This window comes from Drosophila pseudoobscura, chromosome X, assembly GCF_009870125.1.
Source record: "Drosophila pseudoobscura strain MV-25-SWS-2005 chromosome X, UCI_Dpse_MV25, whole genome shotgun sequence".
NCBI classification, from domain to species: Eukaryota; Metazoa; Arthropoda; class Insecta; order Diptera; family Drosophilidae; genus Drosophila; species Drosophila pseudoobscura.
In genome coordinates, this window is record NC_046683.1 from 6,903,781 (window position 1) to 6,922,242 (window position 18,462).

Genomic DNA, 18,462 nt, shown 5'->3' on the forward strand with positions numbered 1-18,462 from the left:
TCCCAGACCCGAACCTCAACCTCAACCTCAACCTGAAACTGAACTTCAATCTGAAACAAGTTGCGATTACACGCGTTGGCCATGTAATGGGGCCATGTTCGGATGTTGGGCTTGTTCTTCTTTGGGGCCCTCTCTGATCTCTGATTGAAATGCCAAAAACAACTGACGGCGATTATCCACGGACCCACGGACCCTGGGAGCGCATCAGGCTCCAGGCTCCAGGCTCCCGTACCTACCCGAGCCGCAGACCACGCCACAGATCATAGCAGAAGAAGAGTCTTCTTTCGGCCATAACTCACCTGCAAAGAAAAGAGAAGAATAATGGTATTTATTAAATGGTTATTCAAATAATATCACTATGTCATATTCGTCGAGTGACGTTGGTTCGCTGTACAAATTTCCCATAAGAGAATAGACACAAGACCTTCGAGCAGAGGCACTAACAGACCAGATTTTAGGATTAAATACTTTACAGATTCTATAAAAAAACTAAATAATACTAACGATTAATAACTAATGTAACTTTTGCTACGAGAATGATGTTCTTCAGAGACTGAAGGTGTCTTTTTTGTGTGTTTTTTTTGGGCCCATGCTAAAGATTCTCCCACGCATTCAGATGCCCAGATCTCAGTGGATCCGAGATATTCCAATCTGAACAGACCAATTGAAACCACGGCCTTTGGTCTCTTGTCTATTGTCGTCTCTGGGGTTCTATTCCGATCTGTTTCTCTGTTGCTCTAGTGCTCTCTGTGGTTCTTGTGGTTCCTGTTTGGCTCTGGGCTGTTTGTTTGTGTTGCAATAAAATGAAACGTAAATGAAATCTATTGTATTCTATATGAATAATGAGACAATTTTAATAATTTATAGACAACTTTCGGTTAACCGCAGAGGAAGAGCAAGAGACAAAGTCCCAGACTCCACAGACTCGCCATCTCCATCTCCATCTCCATCTGTATCTGCAATGGAGAGACAATGGAGGAGCCACACCACACCACAGCACACCACAAAAAGTTCGATGATCCTATGGAAAGGGCCCAGTCGAGAAGTCGGATATGGATATATGGTTTCTCTCTCTCTCAATCGTTGGGTGTTGTGTCTGTCCCCTGGAACCGTCGTTAGCCATGATAACAAATCGCGATTGGCATCGCTTCCGATCTATCCCCGACCAGCATCCAGACAAAGGTGAGAAAACTCCGGGCCCTACCGACAATTCATTCACTCAGTCATTCATTCAGGCACTCATTCATTGACCGCAAGAGCCACAAGCTTAGGCCCAGGGCCAGGCCCAGGCCTAGGCCCAGGCGACCCAATCGCTTGTAATTGTATCTGTCGCAGCAATAAGTCAAAGTTGTCGCGAGGCCTTGGTGGCTGCCACAGGAGCGGAGGAACGGAGGAGCAGGAGTGGAGTGGCATGGGGAATGGGGCAACGTGTGGCGTGGACCCGTGGTCCATGGTTCGTGGTCGCCGCCTGGCTGCGTCTCAGTTACACGTCTCCTGGGTTACATGATCTCATGGCTTCCAGCCATTTGCCTTCTGCTGTTATTGTTTTATGGCTTGGCTATTAGCCAGCGGGAAGGGCTAATCTCTGCCAGCTTCTGGTGCGCTGGTCAGGAGCGGCGGCTACTCGGGTTCGGGGCAATTAAATGGCTTCGCCCCCAAGGGGCACGATCCCCAACACGAGCACAGGTGGGGCAGGGAGAGCGGGAGATGACATTTATTTATAGAAGTGCATTGCGGTTGCACTCATTCGGAATTTCATAATGGAAATGGGAATGGAAATGCAATTGCAATTGCAGAATGGTGTTGCAGTCCAATGATTGATTCACTCTCGAGAGTGAGTGGAGTGAATCGATCGAAGACTATTCCAAATCAGATGCTTCAGTGGCAGCAAATAAGGCACACTCGTAGTAAATGCAGTATAAATTGCCCCTAAGTGAACGGATACATTCGTTTAAAGCCGTGTAATTGCCACATTCTGTGGGTATCCACATAAGGGTTTACTTTCCTTGCAGGAACTCCCAAAATGGGGGCGGAGTCCCAGGCATACACACATCCCCCAGATGCCCGTGCGACGGTCATTCGTGGGCCATTCGTCCAGTCTTCATTCCATTTCCGGTGTCCGTTTCGGGCACCCATGCCTCCCCTTCTCGCTGGAATCCTTGATTTCTCCCTCTCTTTGGGCTGCCACCGCCACCGGGGGTGTACATGTACATACATCCCCCTTTTGGGCCCAAAATCAATAGCGCCCCAATCGTCGGGTTACGTTCCAGTGGGTGGGGTCTCTCATGTGTTCGGGCCCCGACGGACTCGGACTCGAAGTTGGACTCGTCCTTGGGTCCTCGGACAGTCGGATGCGACACCTAAACGATGTGCTATACCGATGACAGAGAGGAGCAGATGCAGGAGCTGAATAGGGAAGCAAAATGGAGGAGCTGAAGTGGGGCTGAAACCGAGAGCCCGCCAGAGACACATGGACAAACAGACCAAATGTGGAGCCGATGACGTTGATAGTCCACGTAGCACACACACACACACACAGAGAGAGAGAGATAGCGATAGAGGGAGAGGATACATGGATGGATACATATGTGCCGGTCGGCTGTGGCAAGGAGTCTGCTGGTTGCAACAGCGAATGCTAAGCTTGCTTTCTCCTCTCTGCACTCTGCCCCCCCCCTCTCTTCCGACTCTCTCTTCGTCCCGGGGCAACAATAAAAACTTGAATTTTGTTGATTTTATTTGCTTGGAAGGAGTTTTTGGTATCCTGGCCTGTGGCATGGCCATGGCTCCTCTATGCTGCCTGCTGCCTGCTTCTGTGGCAACTGTCTCTCCTCTTCGGCAATCGCCCCAACTTGAACTTTATGCCGTTGCGGCTGAGTGATTCGTGTTGGAGTCGCCTCCTCTGCTCTCCCCACCCCCCACATAGAAGTGGACCTTGGACGATGTCTGCCGGAATCGGAGTCGGAGCTGCCACAGAAGGAGTCGTCGCTCCAGCTGCAGATGACTAGATAGCACGCGTCGTTTTTGCCACTTATTGGACAGTCTCCAGCAGGAGCTTCCCAGCATCCCAGCATCCCATGGACGACAGGACCAAGGACCCCCGTCTCTTATGTATTTTGCTGGCCATGTCCTGGGCTCCTCCAGACTCGAACGCTGCCTTTCTGCTTCTGCCTGGGTGTGTGTGTGTGCGTGGCATGTAGCATGTAGCCAGACTATGACTGCAATTTGGAGAACTTAACCGCAACTGGCAGCAGCTGGAGGAAGGGCGGTGGGGCTGTGGGCTGTGGGGGCAAGCAGGACACAGAGGGAGCACCGCAGGGCAGGACACAAATTGCGAACAAATGAAAGTAGCGAAAATGTTCGACTCCGCAGCTTCGGTCCAGCTCTGGAGCTCTGTCTGTCTGCGGCTCTGACTCCTTCTTTGGCTCCTTCCTCCTCCTTCTCCTGCTTTGTGTCCTTCTCCCCCTCCCTTGTAATGTTGTACATGTGTTTGGGGGTCTGTCTTCTGTCATGTGTCCTCCACTCTTTCCTTTCCTCTCCGTTTCTTCTGCTTCTTCTGTTCTTAGCCATCGTTTTTGTCGGCCAGTTTAACTGGAGGTCAAGTGAGTGGAGGAATACCCACCCATTGGATCCGGGCTCCGCACAAAAACTGCTGACGCACACACCCGCTCCTGGGTGGAGGTCCTGGTCATTGCCTCTCTCTCTCCCTCTCTATCTCTCTGTCGGCGAGTCCTGGTCCTGCCTTTCTGATAGGTTGATATAATTGAAAAGCGTAGAAAGTTTCTGCCAGAAATCAATAGAAGACTTTTCCATGGATGTCTCGCTCTTTCGCTCCATATATGCCTTGTGGGCTATTAGTCCTGCCATCCATTGGCTCCAGGCCACACACTCCCTGCCCCATTCGAGCCCCACCCTTTTGGGGCAGCTACTGCCACACAGCTGCCATATTCAAATATGCGGTTTGGCACTCTTCAATCCTACAACAAATCGTTCAGCGGGCCAGCAGCAGCAGCAGCAGCCCAAACACCAACAACAGGGGGGCCATAAATCACATACGCACTCATGCACTCATTCACTCTAACACTCACACACGCACTCATTCATATGCACTCACACACACACTCGCATTCATTTTACTCTGTGCAGAAGGGTATCATGATTTGACGAAAGGAATATCCCGGAATCTCCAAAGAACGGAATGTCACTACTCCTATCTTTCACAGTGTGGCTTAGCAGTCTGTATCTGTATCTCTCGCAGTGTGGCTTAGCACTAACTCTCTCTATCTCTCTCCCAGTGTGTAGCCCCAGTAGCTGTCACGGTTACAATCTATCCTAAGGGTTTGACAACCAAATCGGAGGACTATATCCCATTGCTGTCATACGAAAGATACACATTCTAGGGTATCCATTGGTTCGTCATTGGCGGCCACTTTGGAGGGCACTTTCCTTCCTTTTCTCGTTCACATTTGAGTTTGAATACCGCTCGGGCCTTGCATTTTCTTACACACAATTGTCTCTTTTCTTTGGGGCCTCGCACAATGCACACAAGGGGTGTTCGTTCTCCCAGGGGGTGGGAACTGGGGACTGGGGACTGGGGGGCACCAGGCTTTTGTGAATTGGTGTCCAAGCGTTTTATGTTTCAATTATGCGCAACTTGGGCCCAACAATGGCGACTGTGTTCCTCCTCCCGTCCCCGTCCCCGTGTCCGTCCCCGTCCCCTGTGTTCGTCGAAATGATGATGCAAAGTGACTCTGGGTCCCGGACAAGGAGCAAAAGGATCTCCATGCGGCCTGCTCCATCACCATCTCCCAGCTGTTCCATTCTTCCTTCTGCTGTGTGTGTTTGTTGATGCATAAATTCCTGCAGCATATGTATGCAACACGCACAGGAAGTGCCTGTATGTACATACATATGTATGTATGTGCATGTGTGTGTTTGCAACGGTAATTTTCATGCATTGTAAGGACTTTGCACTTTTGACTTCACTTCGGGGTCCAGCACTCCTTTTGGACTCCAGCCAGAAGGAGCAGCCCGGAACTCTTGGCAGCGGAGTCCCAGGATTTCCAGAATTCGGGATTCAATTAGGCTTCAGATCCGCCGGAATCTGGGAGTCCGTGCTTCAGCTATCCCTCGTATCCCTCTTGTTATTCGTTTTGAGGGGTGGACAACCCCTTTATTTTTGTCAAGGGGACGGACGACCAATGCAGTGGCCCCGTCTCCCGCTGTGACTACCAGAGCTTCTCAAAAGATTCTTGAGGAATGTTTTATTTTTTTTTCATACTTTTTTGTCGTTTTTTTTTTATTCATGGCGATTGCAAAATGGCGTCGCCTCTGCATTGATGCTGTTGCTGTTGCTGTTGCGCCGGCGCAGACGCAACAATGCGACGGCGGCGTCTTGGCCGAGCCCAGAGCGAGATGGAGCGACCGGAGACCGTTGGGCTTGGCTTTTACCGTTCCGTTCCGTTCCGCTCTGCTCTGTTGTCCGCTTTTTGTATTGTGCTTTCGACTTGATATCAAGGTCTGGCCAATCAAAAAGTCCAACGCACACAAGCCGAGCGGGAGAGCAAAGCGAGACAGAGAGAGAGAGAGCGAGGTAGAGAGAGAGAGAGAGACAGAGAGACAGCTGACGTAGCACAGTACAGTCCAAGGGACAGGGGAGCCTACCCACCGATCGACAGACAGACAGAGGGACAGACAGAGACAGGTGTGAAGCAGAAAGTCAAAAGCAATAACAAAATCGTAACACGGCGGCAGATAAACCACACGAAGCAATCATGGAAGGGGGCCATGTGCTGTACGGTGGGGGGTGGGGAGGAAGAGCAACGAAAAACCTGCTCAATGCCGCCTCTTGCTTGCTTGCTCTCTCACTCTGTCGCCAGCCGATCGCCACCGAAGCTACGAAGCCGTGAAGCCACGAGATAGATACGAAGATGATGACGCTCGCTATCCAGGGGCCAAACGAAGCAACAAAAAAACGAAAACGAAGCGTAACGAAAGCCGAACCAAACCGAAGCGACTGGGCAGAGTTGGGTGTCGGTCGTCGCGTGTCTGTGTGGCTGTGTGTGTGGGTAGGGCAGACAGAGCAGACCAAAGCTGGGCAGAGGCTTAGGCAGAGGGGACCGATCACGGAGCCCCCTCCACCCCCACTGACAATAGTCGGCATGGCATGAATCTCTTCTACCCGTGACTGATTCCAGTGTCATCGACTGAAGAGGGGCTTTCCGAACAGCGAGGGGAGGAGAGCCCCTGGCGAGAGGGCGGCAGCCAACGGCGAGCCACAGCCCAAAGCCCCACAAAAGTAAATAAGTTATCAGTGGAATTGTAACTGGAAACTCTCCCTCTCTCTCTATCGCACAAGAAAAGCAACAAAAAATGAATGAATAAATAAAAGGGGAGGCGTCAACAACGCCAACAAAAGCAACAGCAACCACACACAATAAGAAACGGTGAAGTGTGTGTCGGTGGAAGGACGGGGGGGGAGGAGGAGTAGAATAAGGTGGAAAGAGGTGCAGGCCAGAGGAGCAGAAGGAGATGCAGATGGAGAAGGCGAGGGCGAGGGCGAGGAAGACCAGGCAAACGGTGACAAAGATCTGAGACGCAGAGCGCGTCTTGGGAGACTCTGGAGACTGCTGAAGAGAGCCAATTTACGCACACACACACCCATCAGAGGGGAGCCAGGGTGTGTGTGTGTGTGCGTGTGTGTGTGAGACGCATGTGAATTAAGCGCAGCGAATGGCGATTGGCGATTGGTGAGCGAGCGCGTGCCCCCCATTTAAAATGATTCCAATGCGAATCCGTGGGATGGGATGGGCAATAAAATCAGACAATTACACGACGTACATATACGGGGCTATGTGTACATAAATAAAGGAGGAGAACAAAGAGGGAGCAAGAAGAAGAGGTACGAAACCGTCAAGAAGAATGTCTAGAAGAAAGGTGATTGTAGAAGCAAAAAGAAGAAGAGTAGAAATCGCACCCACGAATACACTCACTTTAGAGTGGTCTAACTAATGACTAAATGAATGCACCCATGAAGAATAAGAGAAATCACTCTGGCCACTCACTCAGGAATCGAATGATATACATATGTATGTATGTATGTACATGTGTCCTCATCTTGCACTCCAATCACTCCTCCTTGCACCCACTTCTTCCCCAGTCTACTCCTGAGGCTCGAACAGAGAGGAAGGCTCCTCCGAAGCCAACGCAGGGCCTTCATCCGCGACTCCATATCCATCTCAAGTTCCATCTCCGTCTGGCTCCACCAGGCTCCACTTTAAGGTGTGCAATGGCAATGTGACAATGGCATCTTAATGATAATAATTATGCTGATAAGATGCGTGGGGCACAGAGGCAGAGGTAGAGGCACAGAGAGAGGCGCACACAGGATGAGGGAGGGGGCGGGGGGCACGGGGGCCATGCCATGGGCCGATATAAATCGCTGGCAAACGGAAATGGGGAGTGCCATGGACCCGAGGCCCATCCACATGCATTTGAAGGTGGGGTCCCCCTGCCCATGCCAGCCCCTCCCTCTCCGCTCGATGCGTCCCCTGGGCGCAGCTCCAAGAAGACCTCAATCCGAGAAGCGTAGCTGTTCGTTTCGGGCCATGATTGATTTATTTATTTGAGTCACAGAGCAACGCACGCGTCGCGTCGCGTCTTTGGACTGGGATTCGCATCTTGGCTTCGTTTTAAAATCAGTAATCATTGAATTAAATTATGCCACAGCTCAAAAATGAAGGAAAAAAAATAACCGGGGAAGAGAAGAGACAAAAAGAAACCAAAAGATATCCAAACAGAACCGCATCCATCTCCACCACATAGCCATCCATCCGTCCAAGCAGCCGTCGGCCGCACCCACACCCACAAACAGACAGCAGCAATCATTGAGGAGGAGTTGGTCACATGCCACAGCAACAAATATTGTGGCAACAACAGCAATAATTGCGGCAACAACAACTGCAGCTCATTGGCTGTGAAGTTTTTATTGAATTCGCTGCCAAAAACACCCACATGGGTGTCCCAAGAAATCCAAAAGAGAAGAATCCATCCACAAGATCCACACGAAATCAAAGACCAAACAAATATCTCTAAGATCACAAAAAAAAAACTGTAACCGATATACGGGAATCGGAAACAGTGCGTATCGAATGTGTAAAACAATCTGGCATTGAACTTGTTCAATCGTTGTTATCGATAGACGATACATTATATGAGTAGACTATATCGATTATTTATGGACGATAACGATTATAGATGGCTGATATGGATTAACTATAGATTATACCGATTATCGATTATACATTTTATCGATTTCCGATAACTTATTTGGAACAGCGGTAGCCGATATCTGTATACCAATGCCTTTATATTTATTTGTCCGTTGATAATCGATAATAGTCGATGGCTGAAAGATTAATTTATTGTTTAAATTAGTAATTTAACATTTTTCGATTCCAAAAGCTTATCACCCGATATCCCGTTTATCTGCAATTGAAACTACTGGCCTACAACGTACTGTACAGACAGTGCCGGACCCAAGACCCACCTCTTCTTCTCTCTGGGTGTGGACTCACGTTTGGGGTCCACCACCGCAGCCGATTGCGTGGGCTGTGCATCATTTTCAATCTGTGGCCCAAAGACCCGGGGACCTCAGGCCCAAGCCACCGATGAGCTATTTATAAACGCAATGAATGAGCAAACGAATCAATGAATGAGTGAGTTCGAGTCGAGTCGAAGGCAGCGAAATAATAATTGCTTGGCTCAATTAAAAAAAGGCGAAACAAACCTCAGAGTAGGAGGTGGACGAGGAGGTGGAGGTGGAGGAGGAGGAGGAGAGACCCCATGTAGACCAAAACGACAAAAGGTTTACGTCCCATCATCATCATCATCATCATTCGGAGGGAAAGACTCTTCTTCAGAGATGCTTCTTTTCCACTTCTTTTGGGGCCCACAGAGACGGACGCTGGTTCCATCTTCCACTTCTTTTCGTTGGGGGCTCTGTGGCATGACACTTGCGTAGGCGCTGGCCAAGCCCTTTCGGATGGGTCCTAATGAATGACTTCTCTCTCTCTCTCTGGGTCTGAAACTAATCACATTGATTCCCCCTCAAACGATGCCCCTTCCCCCGTGAAACCTTGCCTCCTCCTCCGCCTCTTCCATCTCGTCTCTTTATGAAGAGTTATTTGATCTTGGCCTAATTTATGCAAAATAATTATGATTTTTTTCCGTAATTTCGGTTGGGTTTTTTGATTCGAGGATCTCTGCGCGTTTCCGGCCTTTGAGCGAGTGTCGGATTCGCTTTCGGCACGTGCTCCGCGAATCGGGGGTTAAAAGAGTGCAGAATTAGGGGAAAAAATGAAGTGAGAAGCGCTGGAAATAAATGCGGAAAATGCCATTGAAATGTGAGTTCGCGCCTAGGAAAATGGGGAGGCGCCTGCGCAGGGGAAGGGCACTGGCAGGATGCCTGCCCTACACCCACCCCATCCAGTCATCAGATGTTGCCTCCCCGAAGCATTTTGCGGTTTGTTTTGCTCGCCAGCTACGTGGCAAAGGAAAGGAGAGGAGACGACGGAAAAGTAACAGCCGGCAATGAAGGAATACAAAATTGTGTTTGCTTACAGACAGCAAGAGAGAGGGTGGAGAGAGTGCCATCCACTGGGAGCTATGACAAAGGTGCCAAGTTCTAGACACTGCAGCACATCTACCCAGCACCACCCCACCACCCCACCACCCCACCGCCCATATTGAAAGTGAAAAGTTTGCCAAAGTGCGGGGCAAACGAACGGAAAAGCGACGCGGGTGGTGGTCCTGGTCGCCTCCTCATCATAAAACAACACCCAAAAAAAGAGGAAATTATCAAAAAAAAAGCAGCGAAAAGAAAAGGAAAACCGCGAGAAAATCAAACGAAAAGGAAATTCAGCAAAGGAAAGCCTGATAAAAACAAAAGGAACAGAAAATTAAGCAAATTCTGAGAAAGGGAAAAGCGGCAAAGAAAGCCCCGATGAAAACAGAAGCAAAATAAAACACAAGCAAAGGAAAACAGAGAAAATACGCGTATACCAAGACAGAAAAAAGAACATAAAAAACTGAGAAGCAGTAAAGGAAAATGGGCGAAAAGCTGAAAAGGACACGAAAACGGACAAGCATACTGAAAAGAATATGCGTAGCAAAACAAAGGGCGTTAAAAAAAGATGGAAGGCGGGTGGAGAAGGGGGTGGTCTGGGTAAGAGATTCATTAACTTGTTGGCCTCTGTGGGTGGCGCGGCGTGGCACTCACTCCCGGGGACATTTCCCCCACTCTGCTTGGTAAGTCGTTCGTCGAAGGACATTTTTGTAAGAGATTTAAACTGCTTTACGATTGAAATTCCTACTTTATTCTGCTGCTTTACTGCCATATCAGACTGCCTAACGCTGCTCCTATTCCATTCCATTCCTTAAACACATGTATACGCTACTCGGATCTGCATTCGATTGCACTGCTTGACTGTTGGATGGTACAGCTTGCTATTGCTTCACTTTCTTGACCAGTGTCCGGTCCGCTTTACCATTATTTTATTGTACTTTACTTTTCATTGGATTACTGATTCATCATTCTTATGCTTAACTCTTTATTCTACATACACTTTCATACACTTTTCAATTCCATTCCGTTCCACTGCTTAAGAGCTTCTCTGTTTCACACTTTATTCCATGCCAATGGATAACTTTAGCTCTAACTCTATTCCACTCATTCCATTCCACTATTCCGCATTCCTCTGTTCCACCGAAAGCCTAGCTGTTCCACTTGCCATTCCATTCCATAGCTTAAGCTTGACTTCCATTTCTCAATCGTTTCGGACCCAAGGTTTCGCTTAGGTTAAACGCGCATTGCGTATACGCCACGTTTCAGGGGCAGAAGGAGCACTGGACACTGGCCAGTGTCTCGCCCACTCCCCCGCAGCTCCTTTTATTACTCATTCGTTGTATTCACTCCTAGCACCTATTCTTTGTACTCATTCTTAGGCACTCACTCAATTCCTTTGGCATTCACATAGATATTATTGTGCCCATTGTGCCGCTCCCTGACTTTTGTCCCCACTGCAAAACTTCTTCTTGGGATTCTCAAAAATCTTCTCCTGAAAATGTGCAACAAGAAAAGGAGTTGGCAAAGAAAAGCGGGAAAGGGGGAACGGGGAAGGAGCGGGAAAGGAGCGTGGAAGCGTAGAATAGAACTGAAAACAAAGCAAAACAAAAGCCAAAAAGCGAATTGCGAAGACAAAAGCAAGTGCAAAACAATTCCAGAAAATATTATGAAACTCCATCCACAAACAAACAAAACGTGGCGAAGGTCCTGGAGGACCCCAAAAAGCGGTTGCACCTCGGAGTGGAGCGCGAGACGAGGCGGAGACGAAGAAGTAGACGATTCTGCCGCGTCAGTTGGAGACAGTTTTTGGACTCCCGGATGATGCCTCTGCCTCTGGGTCTGGCTCTGGCTCTGGCTCTGGCTCCCCCCCAAGTCCTGGGACACCCAGCGATGGACTCCAGCGACTCCCAGAGTCCGCCGCAGCGGAAGTAACTTGCTGCGCCGCTGTTGCGGCTGATTATGCTGCCAGTGGCAGTGTGGCAGGAACAGAGACGCGGCTGCTCTTCCTTCTGTCTGGACTCCCGGCTGCTGCTCGCATATGAGTCCCTGGCTGGCTGGCGCTGGCGTCTCTCCCGCAGCGACCAGAGCGCTCTCGCTCCAGCTCTCCCTCTCTCTCCCCTGGCCTGGCGGAGGCAGAGACCCGTTTCAATTTGTAGAGTGCCCCATGCCCCACCATTCTGTGGAACAGTTTAATTATACATAAATACAAGAGTTGGCATTCAGCCCAGTCCCAGACCCAGTCCCAGTCCCTGGCATCCACACCCCCCTTTTTTTATGTGGGAAGGGGAGGCATCCCAAAAACTGTGGCCGCAGCTGGACAAAAGTTTGACGTCCACATGACGACACGTTGACACTGCGGGTGCACAGGCAGTGGCAGGAGAAGGCACTGCTACTGCTACTGCTGCTGCCGCTGCCACTGTTATTTGTTATAACAATTGCAAATGCCAAAAGCCCAAAAGCAGGAACAAGGAGCACCAGGAGCACCCATCGGTGGTCGGTGGTTGTCATGGCGCCGCCCGAAACAGCGGCAGGATAACAAAAAAAACAGCGGCAGGCAACGGCAGGGGCAGCGCTCTGGTCGCCTGGTCTGTCGGTCGCTTTCGCCCATTTAATGGACACTGTTTGGTCGATAATCAAATTAAAAGAAACGAAGCGAAAAGCCAGGAAAAAAACAACACCAAATGCAAGGCACAGCCAGGCGCCAGGACTATGACGAGGACGAGGACACGGCACTCGACCATGAGATGCCCAACCTCCAGCCCTGCAGAGGGGAGGGAATCGCAGTCGGAATCGGAATCGGTCATCGAATCGCTGGGGGTCAGGTGGGTTGCTGCAGGTGCAGCCCTGCCATTCTTCCAGCTGCAAAAAGGAACGGAACGGACGCGTGCCGCTCGATTGGTGATGACCAGGAGGCCAGTACCCCCGATTGCCTGGCCAGGACGCCTGTGCGTTGAAGCCGAACGGCAGCAAAAGTACTTTGACTGTCGGCGCGTGCCACGAGTCATGAGTACACCCAGTCATGGATTCATTTAAAGCATTGAATAGGTGCCAAAAACACCAAAAAAGCGATTGATTCATGATTGTTCAGACTTTTTTCGTGAAGAATTGGCCGTTCGCTTATGGGAAACTTTATTGGAATTTTGGGACACAAATATAATGAATTATGGAATTTAGAATGAATAATATATTGATTTGTGCTTGTGGAGCTAAGTCGATTGATTTCGACTGATGGTGTGAGTGCTTTGAGTGCCTATCGATGATTCGTGGCAATGAAAGATACACAACCAATCGAAATGCAATCGAATGGTCGCACTTATCGAAACGTAATCGATAGCTTCTGCAACTGAAAGTTCGCTTCAATCGAAATATTCCATTCCTTCAGGCTCCCACCCCCAATGAACGTGCATATCTCCGCCACTCAGCTCTCTCGCTACACCTTTCACCCACTCCCCTTTTTTTGGGGCACTTCTCAATCACTTGTCGTACATGAACCATTGCATGAACCAAAGACTTGTTCTCGGAAATTACTCATCAGTGAAGCACCCATCCCATACATGCCTATGCCCCAGCACCTGTGATAAGCGAGAGACCACGACCACGACCACCCATCCCCCCACCGCAACACCTGTGATAAGAGACAGAGAGGCAGTATGCCCATTGGGTTGACGGGCATGACGAAATGTTGTAAAATGTTCATCTGCCTCCAAAAGATCCCACAAAAAAGATTCCCAGACCCAAAAAAAAAACCAAGAACAAGAGAATCGAAAATCAAAATTGAAATTGTAGCAATTAATTATGATAGGACCCCGCCCCACCCCGCCACAGGGGTGTGGGGGGTTAGTTCGAACAACAGCAATTTTCGGGGACAGCAGAATGCGGAGATATCGATAAGGGGGGACAGCAGTCTTGTCAGAACCAAGCCTCAGGTCGGTCCAAGCGATCGTCAGCAGCCGCTCTACTTTTTATCAAGAAAAAGCGCAACACCAAAGGTGGCACGGGGGGCCTCGGCTCTGGGGCGTGGTGCTGCCTTTTGTTGACTTTGATTTGTAAGACAAATAAACCATCTACAACAACAAAAAACCGAAACAAACAACTTTGCGAGCAATTAAAATTGTTTTAAAAAAAGAACTTTAAAAACTTTTGTGGGAGTGAGAAGGGGGTTCGTGACTCTCTCTCTCCATCTCCCTCTCTCCCCCGCTCTTTTCGACTGACCGAAGTGCGTCATTGTCCACTCCCGCTATCTAGATATCTAGCCGATAACACTGCTTGCTCTCCACGGCCCCCACACTGACCCCCGCTTGCGCGGTCTCTGGCAAAAAAAAGTGTGTGGAAAATCTGTGCAAAAATGAAACCACCAAAAGCAGGGCGAAACAATCCACAATATTTTTTATGGTGGGGGGGCCACAATCCATATTATGACAATGATATGGGGGGATACACCCATGGGCAGGCGTTGCTCGACGAAGCGGCCGTACCGCTGCTTTATGGGTTTACTGCCACCTTGATTTCCCTTTGAACGAGCGACGGAGCGCCCCAAAAACGAGCCGAAAAACCCTCGACCATTGGGATAGGGCATTCGTGGAACCGAAAATTGAAAGGGTATGTCTGACTGGCGACTGACTTTACAACACCACGCCAGTGCCACAAAAATCAGCACAAAAAAGCGAAACCAAAATCTGAAAAATCATGGCGGGACACACCTAAAACGAACGGGTAGACGGACGTACTGGGGCTCTGATTTAACGCATTGCGATATCGCCTAGCGATAACTCCGACTAGATACAAACAGACGGGGGGAGAGGAAGACGTGCCATATGGGCCAGGTGGGGAGCGTACACTGATACTCATGACCAAGTTTTGTTGGGTCCACATGAACTTGGGGATAATCTGTTATTGACAAAGTGTCAAAGGATCTAAACCAAAAAAGTCATTCATCAAAAAGGTATGAAAATTTATCGATTATCCAGAAAGGTCACTAGTAAGCATGTGAAATGATTTGATGATACAAATTGGGTAAGATATTGAAAATAGAGCTTCATAAGGAAATGAAGGAGAGTCCAAGTAAACGAACAGAATCCCAATAAGGAATGTATAGATACATTTATAAGATACAAAATCTATGTCAAAAAGTGAATGGAATTCAAATAAATGCCAAACTATGACAGGTGGTGACCCCGACTCTTAATAGATGCAGGTGTTCCATGGGTCAGTTGTTCCCCAATCCACATGATGTACATATATTACTGCACTTTGCAAGCAAAAGATGACCCTGACATGAACTACAAATCATAGAACTCTGGCTACTTTTTCTGGGGAAGAGCTTTCTCATGCTTGCATCGTATACCCAACCAGGAACACATCGCGTCCAATTGGAATGAGAATCGTAAACAATAGATCATATACATAATAGAAGCACATTCCACTAAGAATATGGTGGTGTTCCCATCCGTTGAAAGCTGCCCTGCTCCACTTACCTTGTGCAATTCGGACCGCTGGCATTTTAATTCTCATTTTTCTTTCCAATTTCCAAAGATTTCCTTTTCCAGGCTTCGGACACACCTACACACACACACAGGGGTGCCCCCCGCTACCAGTTGTGGCAACGGTGGGTGGTATGTAACGGTCCTATGAGGTATCAATCCTAGAACTAGATTCCCGTTTTTCGATTGACCGGATACGTGTGTAGGTTTTTTGTTTGTTTTGTTTTTCGTTGTAGATTTTTTTGCTTATTCCTTGTTCTAGGTTCCGTTACGTTTACGTTATTATTGCACCCGGTTTCCTTTAGCGTTTCCTTTAATTATCACACCAAAAAAAGGACACACACTCACACATACAGTGGACACACGCGCGCGTTAAATGCAGTTGGAATATCCTTTCTGGGCTACTCCTTGGATGACTGCGATGCCATCAAGGCTCGATCTGTGACCCTGGCTTGGATGATGGCAAAGAAAGGGTCACTCTTTCTTGCTGCTGCTGCTTCGGCTTCTTCTTCCTTCCTGCTTCCTGCTTCCGCTTTTCTTCGTATTAGGAACCGTTTATGTTCTTATTTGCCTACTCCTCTCCTCGACGGTGGTGATGCTTCACAGGCGATTCTACTGCTGCTGTTTGTATTTTTTCAGTTAGAAGTTTTTTTTGGTGGCGGCCTCTGAAAACAGTTGTTCGTTTCGTTCGTTTTATTTTTGCATTTGCCACCCATATTGTCTGTCGGTGTGTCCCGTCTCTCGTCTCTCAGATATCGCTCCCCCCCCGACAATAGGAGCTGGGAAACAGCTTTATCATTTCTCCAATTGGAGTATCTTTTATCCTCTTGTGTGTTTTTTTGTTTTGCGTTTGTTTTTGTTTTTGTTTTCGTTTGTTTTGATTTCTTTTTGTTTTTACACTTGCTCACACTTGAAAAAAATTGCACTTCTTTTGTGGTTGTTGTTGTTGTTGTTTGGTTGCTGTAGTTGTTTGGTTGTTGTGTTGGGTATTACTTTTAGAGGATGATATTACATTTAGAGAGAGGTTAGAAAAGTAGTTAATATTAGTTATTGTTTATTAATTGTTGCTGCTTGTCGGGTTGCTGCGGCGGAGCTCCAGTAACGGCTGCTGCTGCTGTTTGTGGCGCGACGGATGGCGGGAGCTTTTTTTGTCGTCGTCCGGTTTTTGTGTGGTGCTAACGGTAACGGCGGAAGTGAAGTACGCGACTGCTTTGCGACTGCTAGCGGCGAGCGCTTCTTCGCTGCGGCTGCGACTGTGGCGCTGTTCAGCCTCTGCTTTTGCTTCTGCTGCCACGGCAATGTGCCGTTGTGTTCTCTGTGTATGACTGTGTATGGCTGTATGTGTGCATCTGTGTTGTCCAACCAACAAAGCACAAAGCCCAACAGCACACAACCGACAACCGTCGTCGAACTCCAACAACACTCCAGCAACAATACCAACAACACCAGCCACGGCGACAGCGAACGAGTGGCGGCGAACACGAACCTGGTCGTTGCAGACCGAAAAGCTTGACACGACGACTGGCTGTGGCTGGTCGGTCTACCGTGCGTGTGTGAGGGTGAGCAAGAGCGAGACCGAGAGCGAGAGCAGTGGCTCTGCTGCTGCTGCTGCTGCTATTGCTGTTGCTGTTGCTGCTGTGAAATGGTATGTGTGTGTTTATGTGAGAGAGAGTTCGACTAAGCTCGAGCTAGTTAGAGGCAAAGGCGAACATGTCCGAACGCGTCGATGTCCTGCGAGCGACTGCGGACGCACACGTTCAGATAATTCAATTTTATTTAGGGTTTTGCACTTTAATGCCAATCTGAAAATTTGATTTTGGCTAAGCGATGCCGGCGTGGCGCAGCGTCAACGCCGACGCTGGGCCCGGCTGCCTGATGCTGCCGCCAACGCAGCAAGCTTTACCGTTGCGCCAGCCATCCAGCCCTTTGATGGTGGTTGTTGTTTTTGTTTGGTGGTGGGTTGGGGTTGGGGTTGGGTGGGCTGCTCTGCTTCTGCCGCTGCTGTCGCTACAGCGTTTACTTATTTGGCTTGCGCTGCCACTCGTTGGTCCGTTGGCCGTCACACATGTGTGTGCGTATGTGGGGGTGGGTGGACAGCCAGGCAGTGCGAGCGAACAGGCATGCGAGTGAGTGAGCCAGGTTCGACGCAGCGCGGGCAGCGAAGTCGCCGCTGATAACACACAACACAACACACACATATGCTTTGGAGAAGGGGTAACTATTTGGTTGGGTGGGGGGTGGCTATACATGTGCATGTGACCACGGGGCTGGGGTTGTTGGGTGTATGTGTGTGTATGGGTGGAATGGACAAGACTGGCCAGCAGTTTGATTGTCCAGCAGTTTGATTGCAACCCCTGTGAATGCGGCTGCGTCGACTGCAGCGTCAACGGTAACGGCAACAGCGGCAGCGGCAGCGGCGACAGCGACCGGCGTTTTATGAATGAATGAAGCAACAACAAAACTACAACAAAGCAACATTTAAAGCGCGCGCGCACCTTTCCGCGCGCCCAAAAATTAACAGCAGCCGCAACAGGATTCCGCAGAGATTTAGATTCAGATTCAGCTTTGCCTGGCCGCACACTCACTCGAGAGTAAAAGGAAAGAGGCCTCTAAAGACGCGAAGTTTTCCCGGCTTTTCGCGCCGTTTGAGATTCGCGCGGTTTTCCGTCGGGGAGCTGCTTCGTTTTGTGGGGCACGTCCTCGCCACGCGGCTGCTCGGTTGCATCTAGTCATTTGGGGGGAAGCAGCTCCAGCCAGAACCGAACGCCAACCGAATCCAACACCGAACCGAACTGCCGGCAACGTGGTTTGGTTTCAGGGGGCTTGGGGGTGGGTGGGCTTTGCTGGCGATCGCAGCAGTAGATGGTGGAGGAGGGATGGGGAGGGAGGGTGCAGATCGGCGGTGAATGAATCAATGAATGATCTGGCATTCACTCGGGGCAACCAAACACCTTCGCCCCCCCCCACCCCTTATCAGGTCGGGTCAAGATATATCCGAAGTCTGGAAGAGAGTAAGCGAGAGAGGGATGGAGATAGAGATGGAGTTAGCTGTTGGTTCGCTGCGAGCCGCAACATCGAACAGGTTGCAAGGTGGCCCCCAAACTGGACGCTGCGCTGACGTCGGCGTCGCTGCAGCCATTAATGTCAGGCTCTTTTTTGATATGGGAATCCAGCGCACACTCATATGTGTATGGGCGAGTGGGGGAGTATGGGGGAGGAGTGTGTGTGTGAGTCTGTGCTCTCGCTGAGGGGCCAAAAGTGAATGCGAGCTTTTGTTTTACTGTTAATTGTGAATAGTGACTATCTGTGTGTGTGTGTGTATGTGAGTGGTCTCTGTGGGTGGAAGAGTGGGAGTGGGAC

The 18,462-nt window shown here is 49.4% G+C and overlaps 1 protein-coding gene across 3 annotated transcripts in view; it reads right to left on the reverse strand.

Annotated features, from left to right (window-relative positions):
• Positions 1-17,854, reverse strand: part of Cph (BCL11 transcription factor chronophage) — a 52,939-nt gene extending 35,085 nt beyond the window's left edge. For 2 of the 3 annotated variants that reach the window (XM_015186617.2, XM_015186618.2), the window contains exon 1: positions 15,097-16,879. In XM_015186617.2, coding sequence (XP_015042103.2) covers positions 15,097-15,133 — 37 coding nt within the window. In that variant the 5' untranslated portion in view covers positions 15,134-16,879. Of the gene's footprint in view, positions 1-15,096; positions 16,880-17,687 lie in introns of those variants that run through there. The other variant, XM_033382709.1, reaches the window with a different exon arrangement.
• Positions 17,855-18,462: the final 608 nt, after the last annotated feature.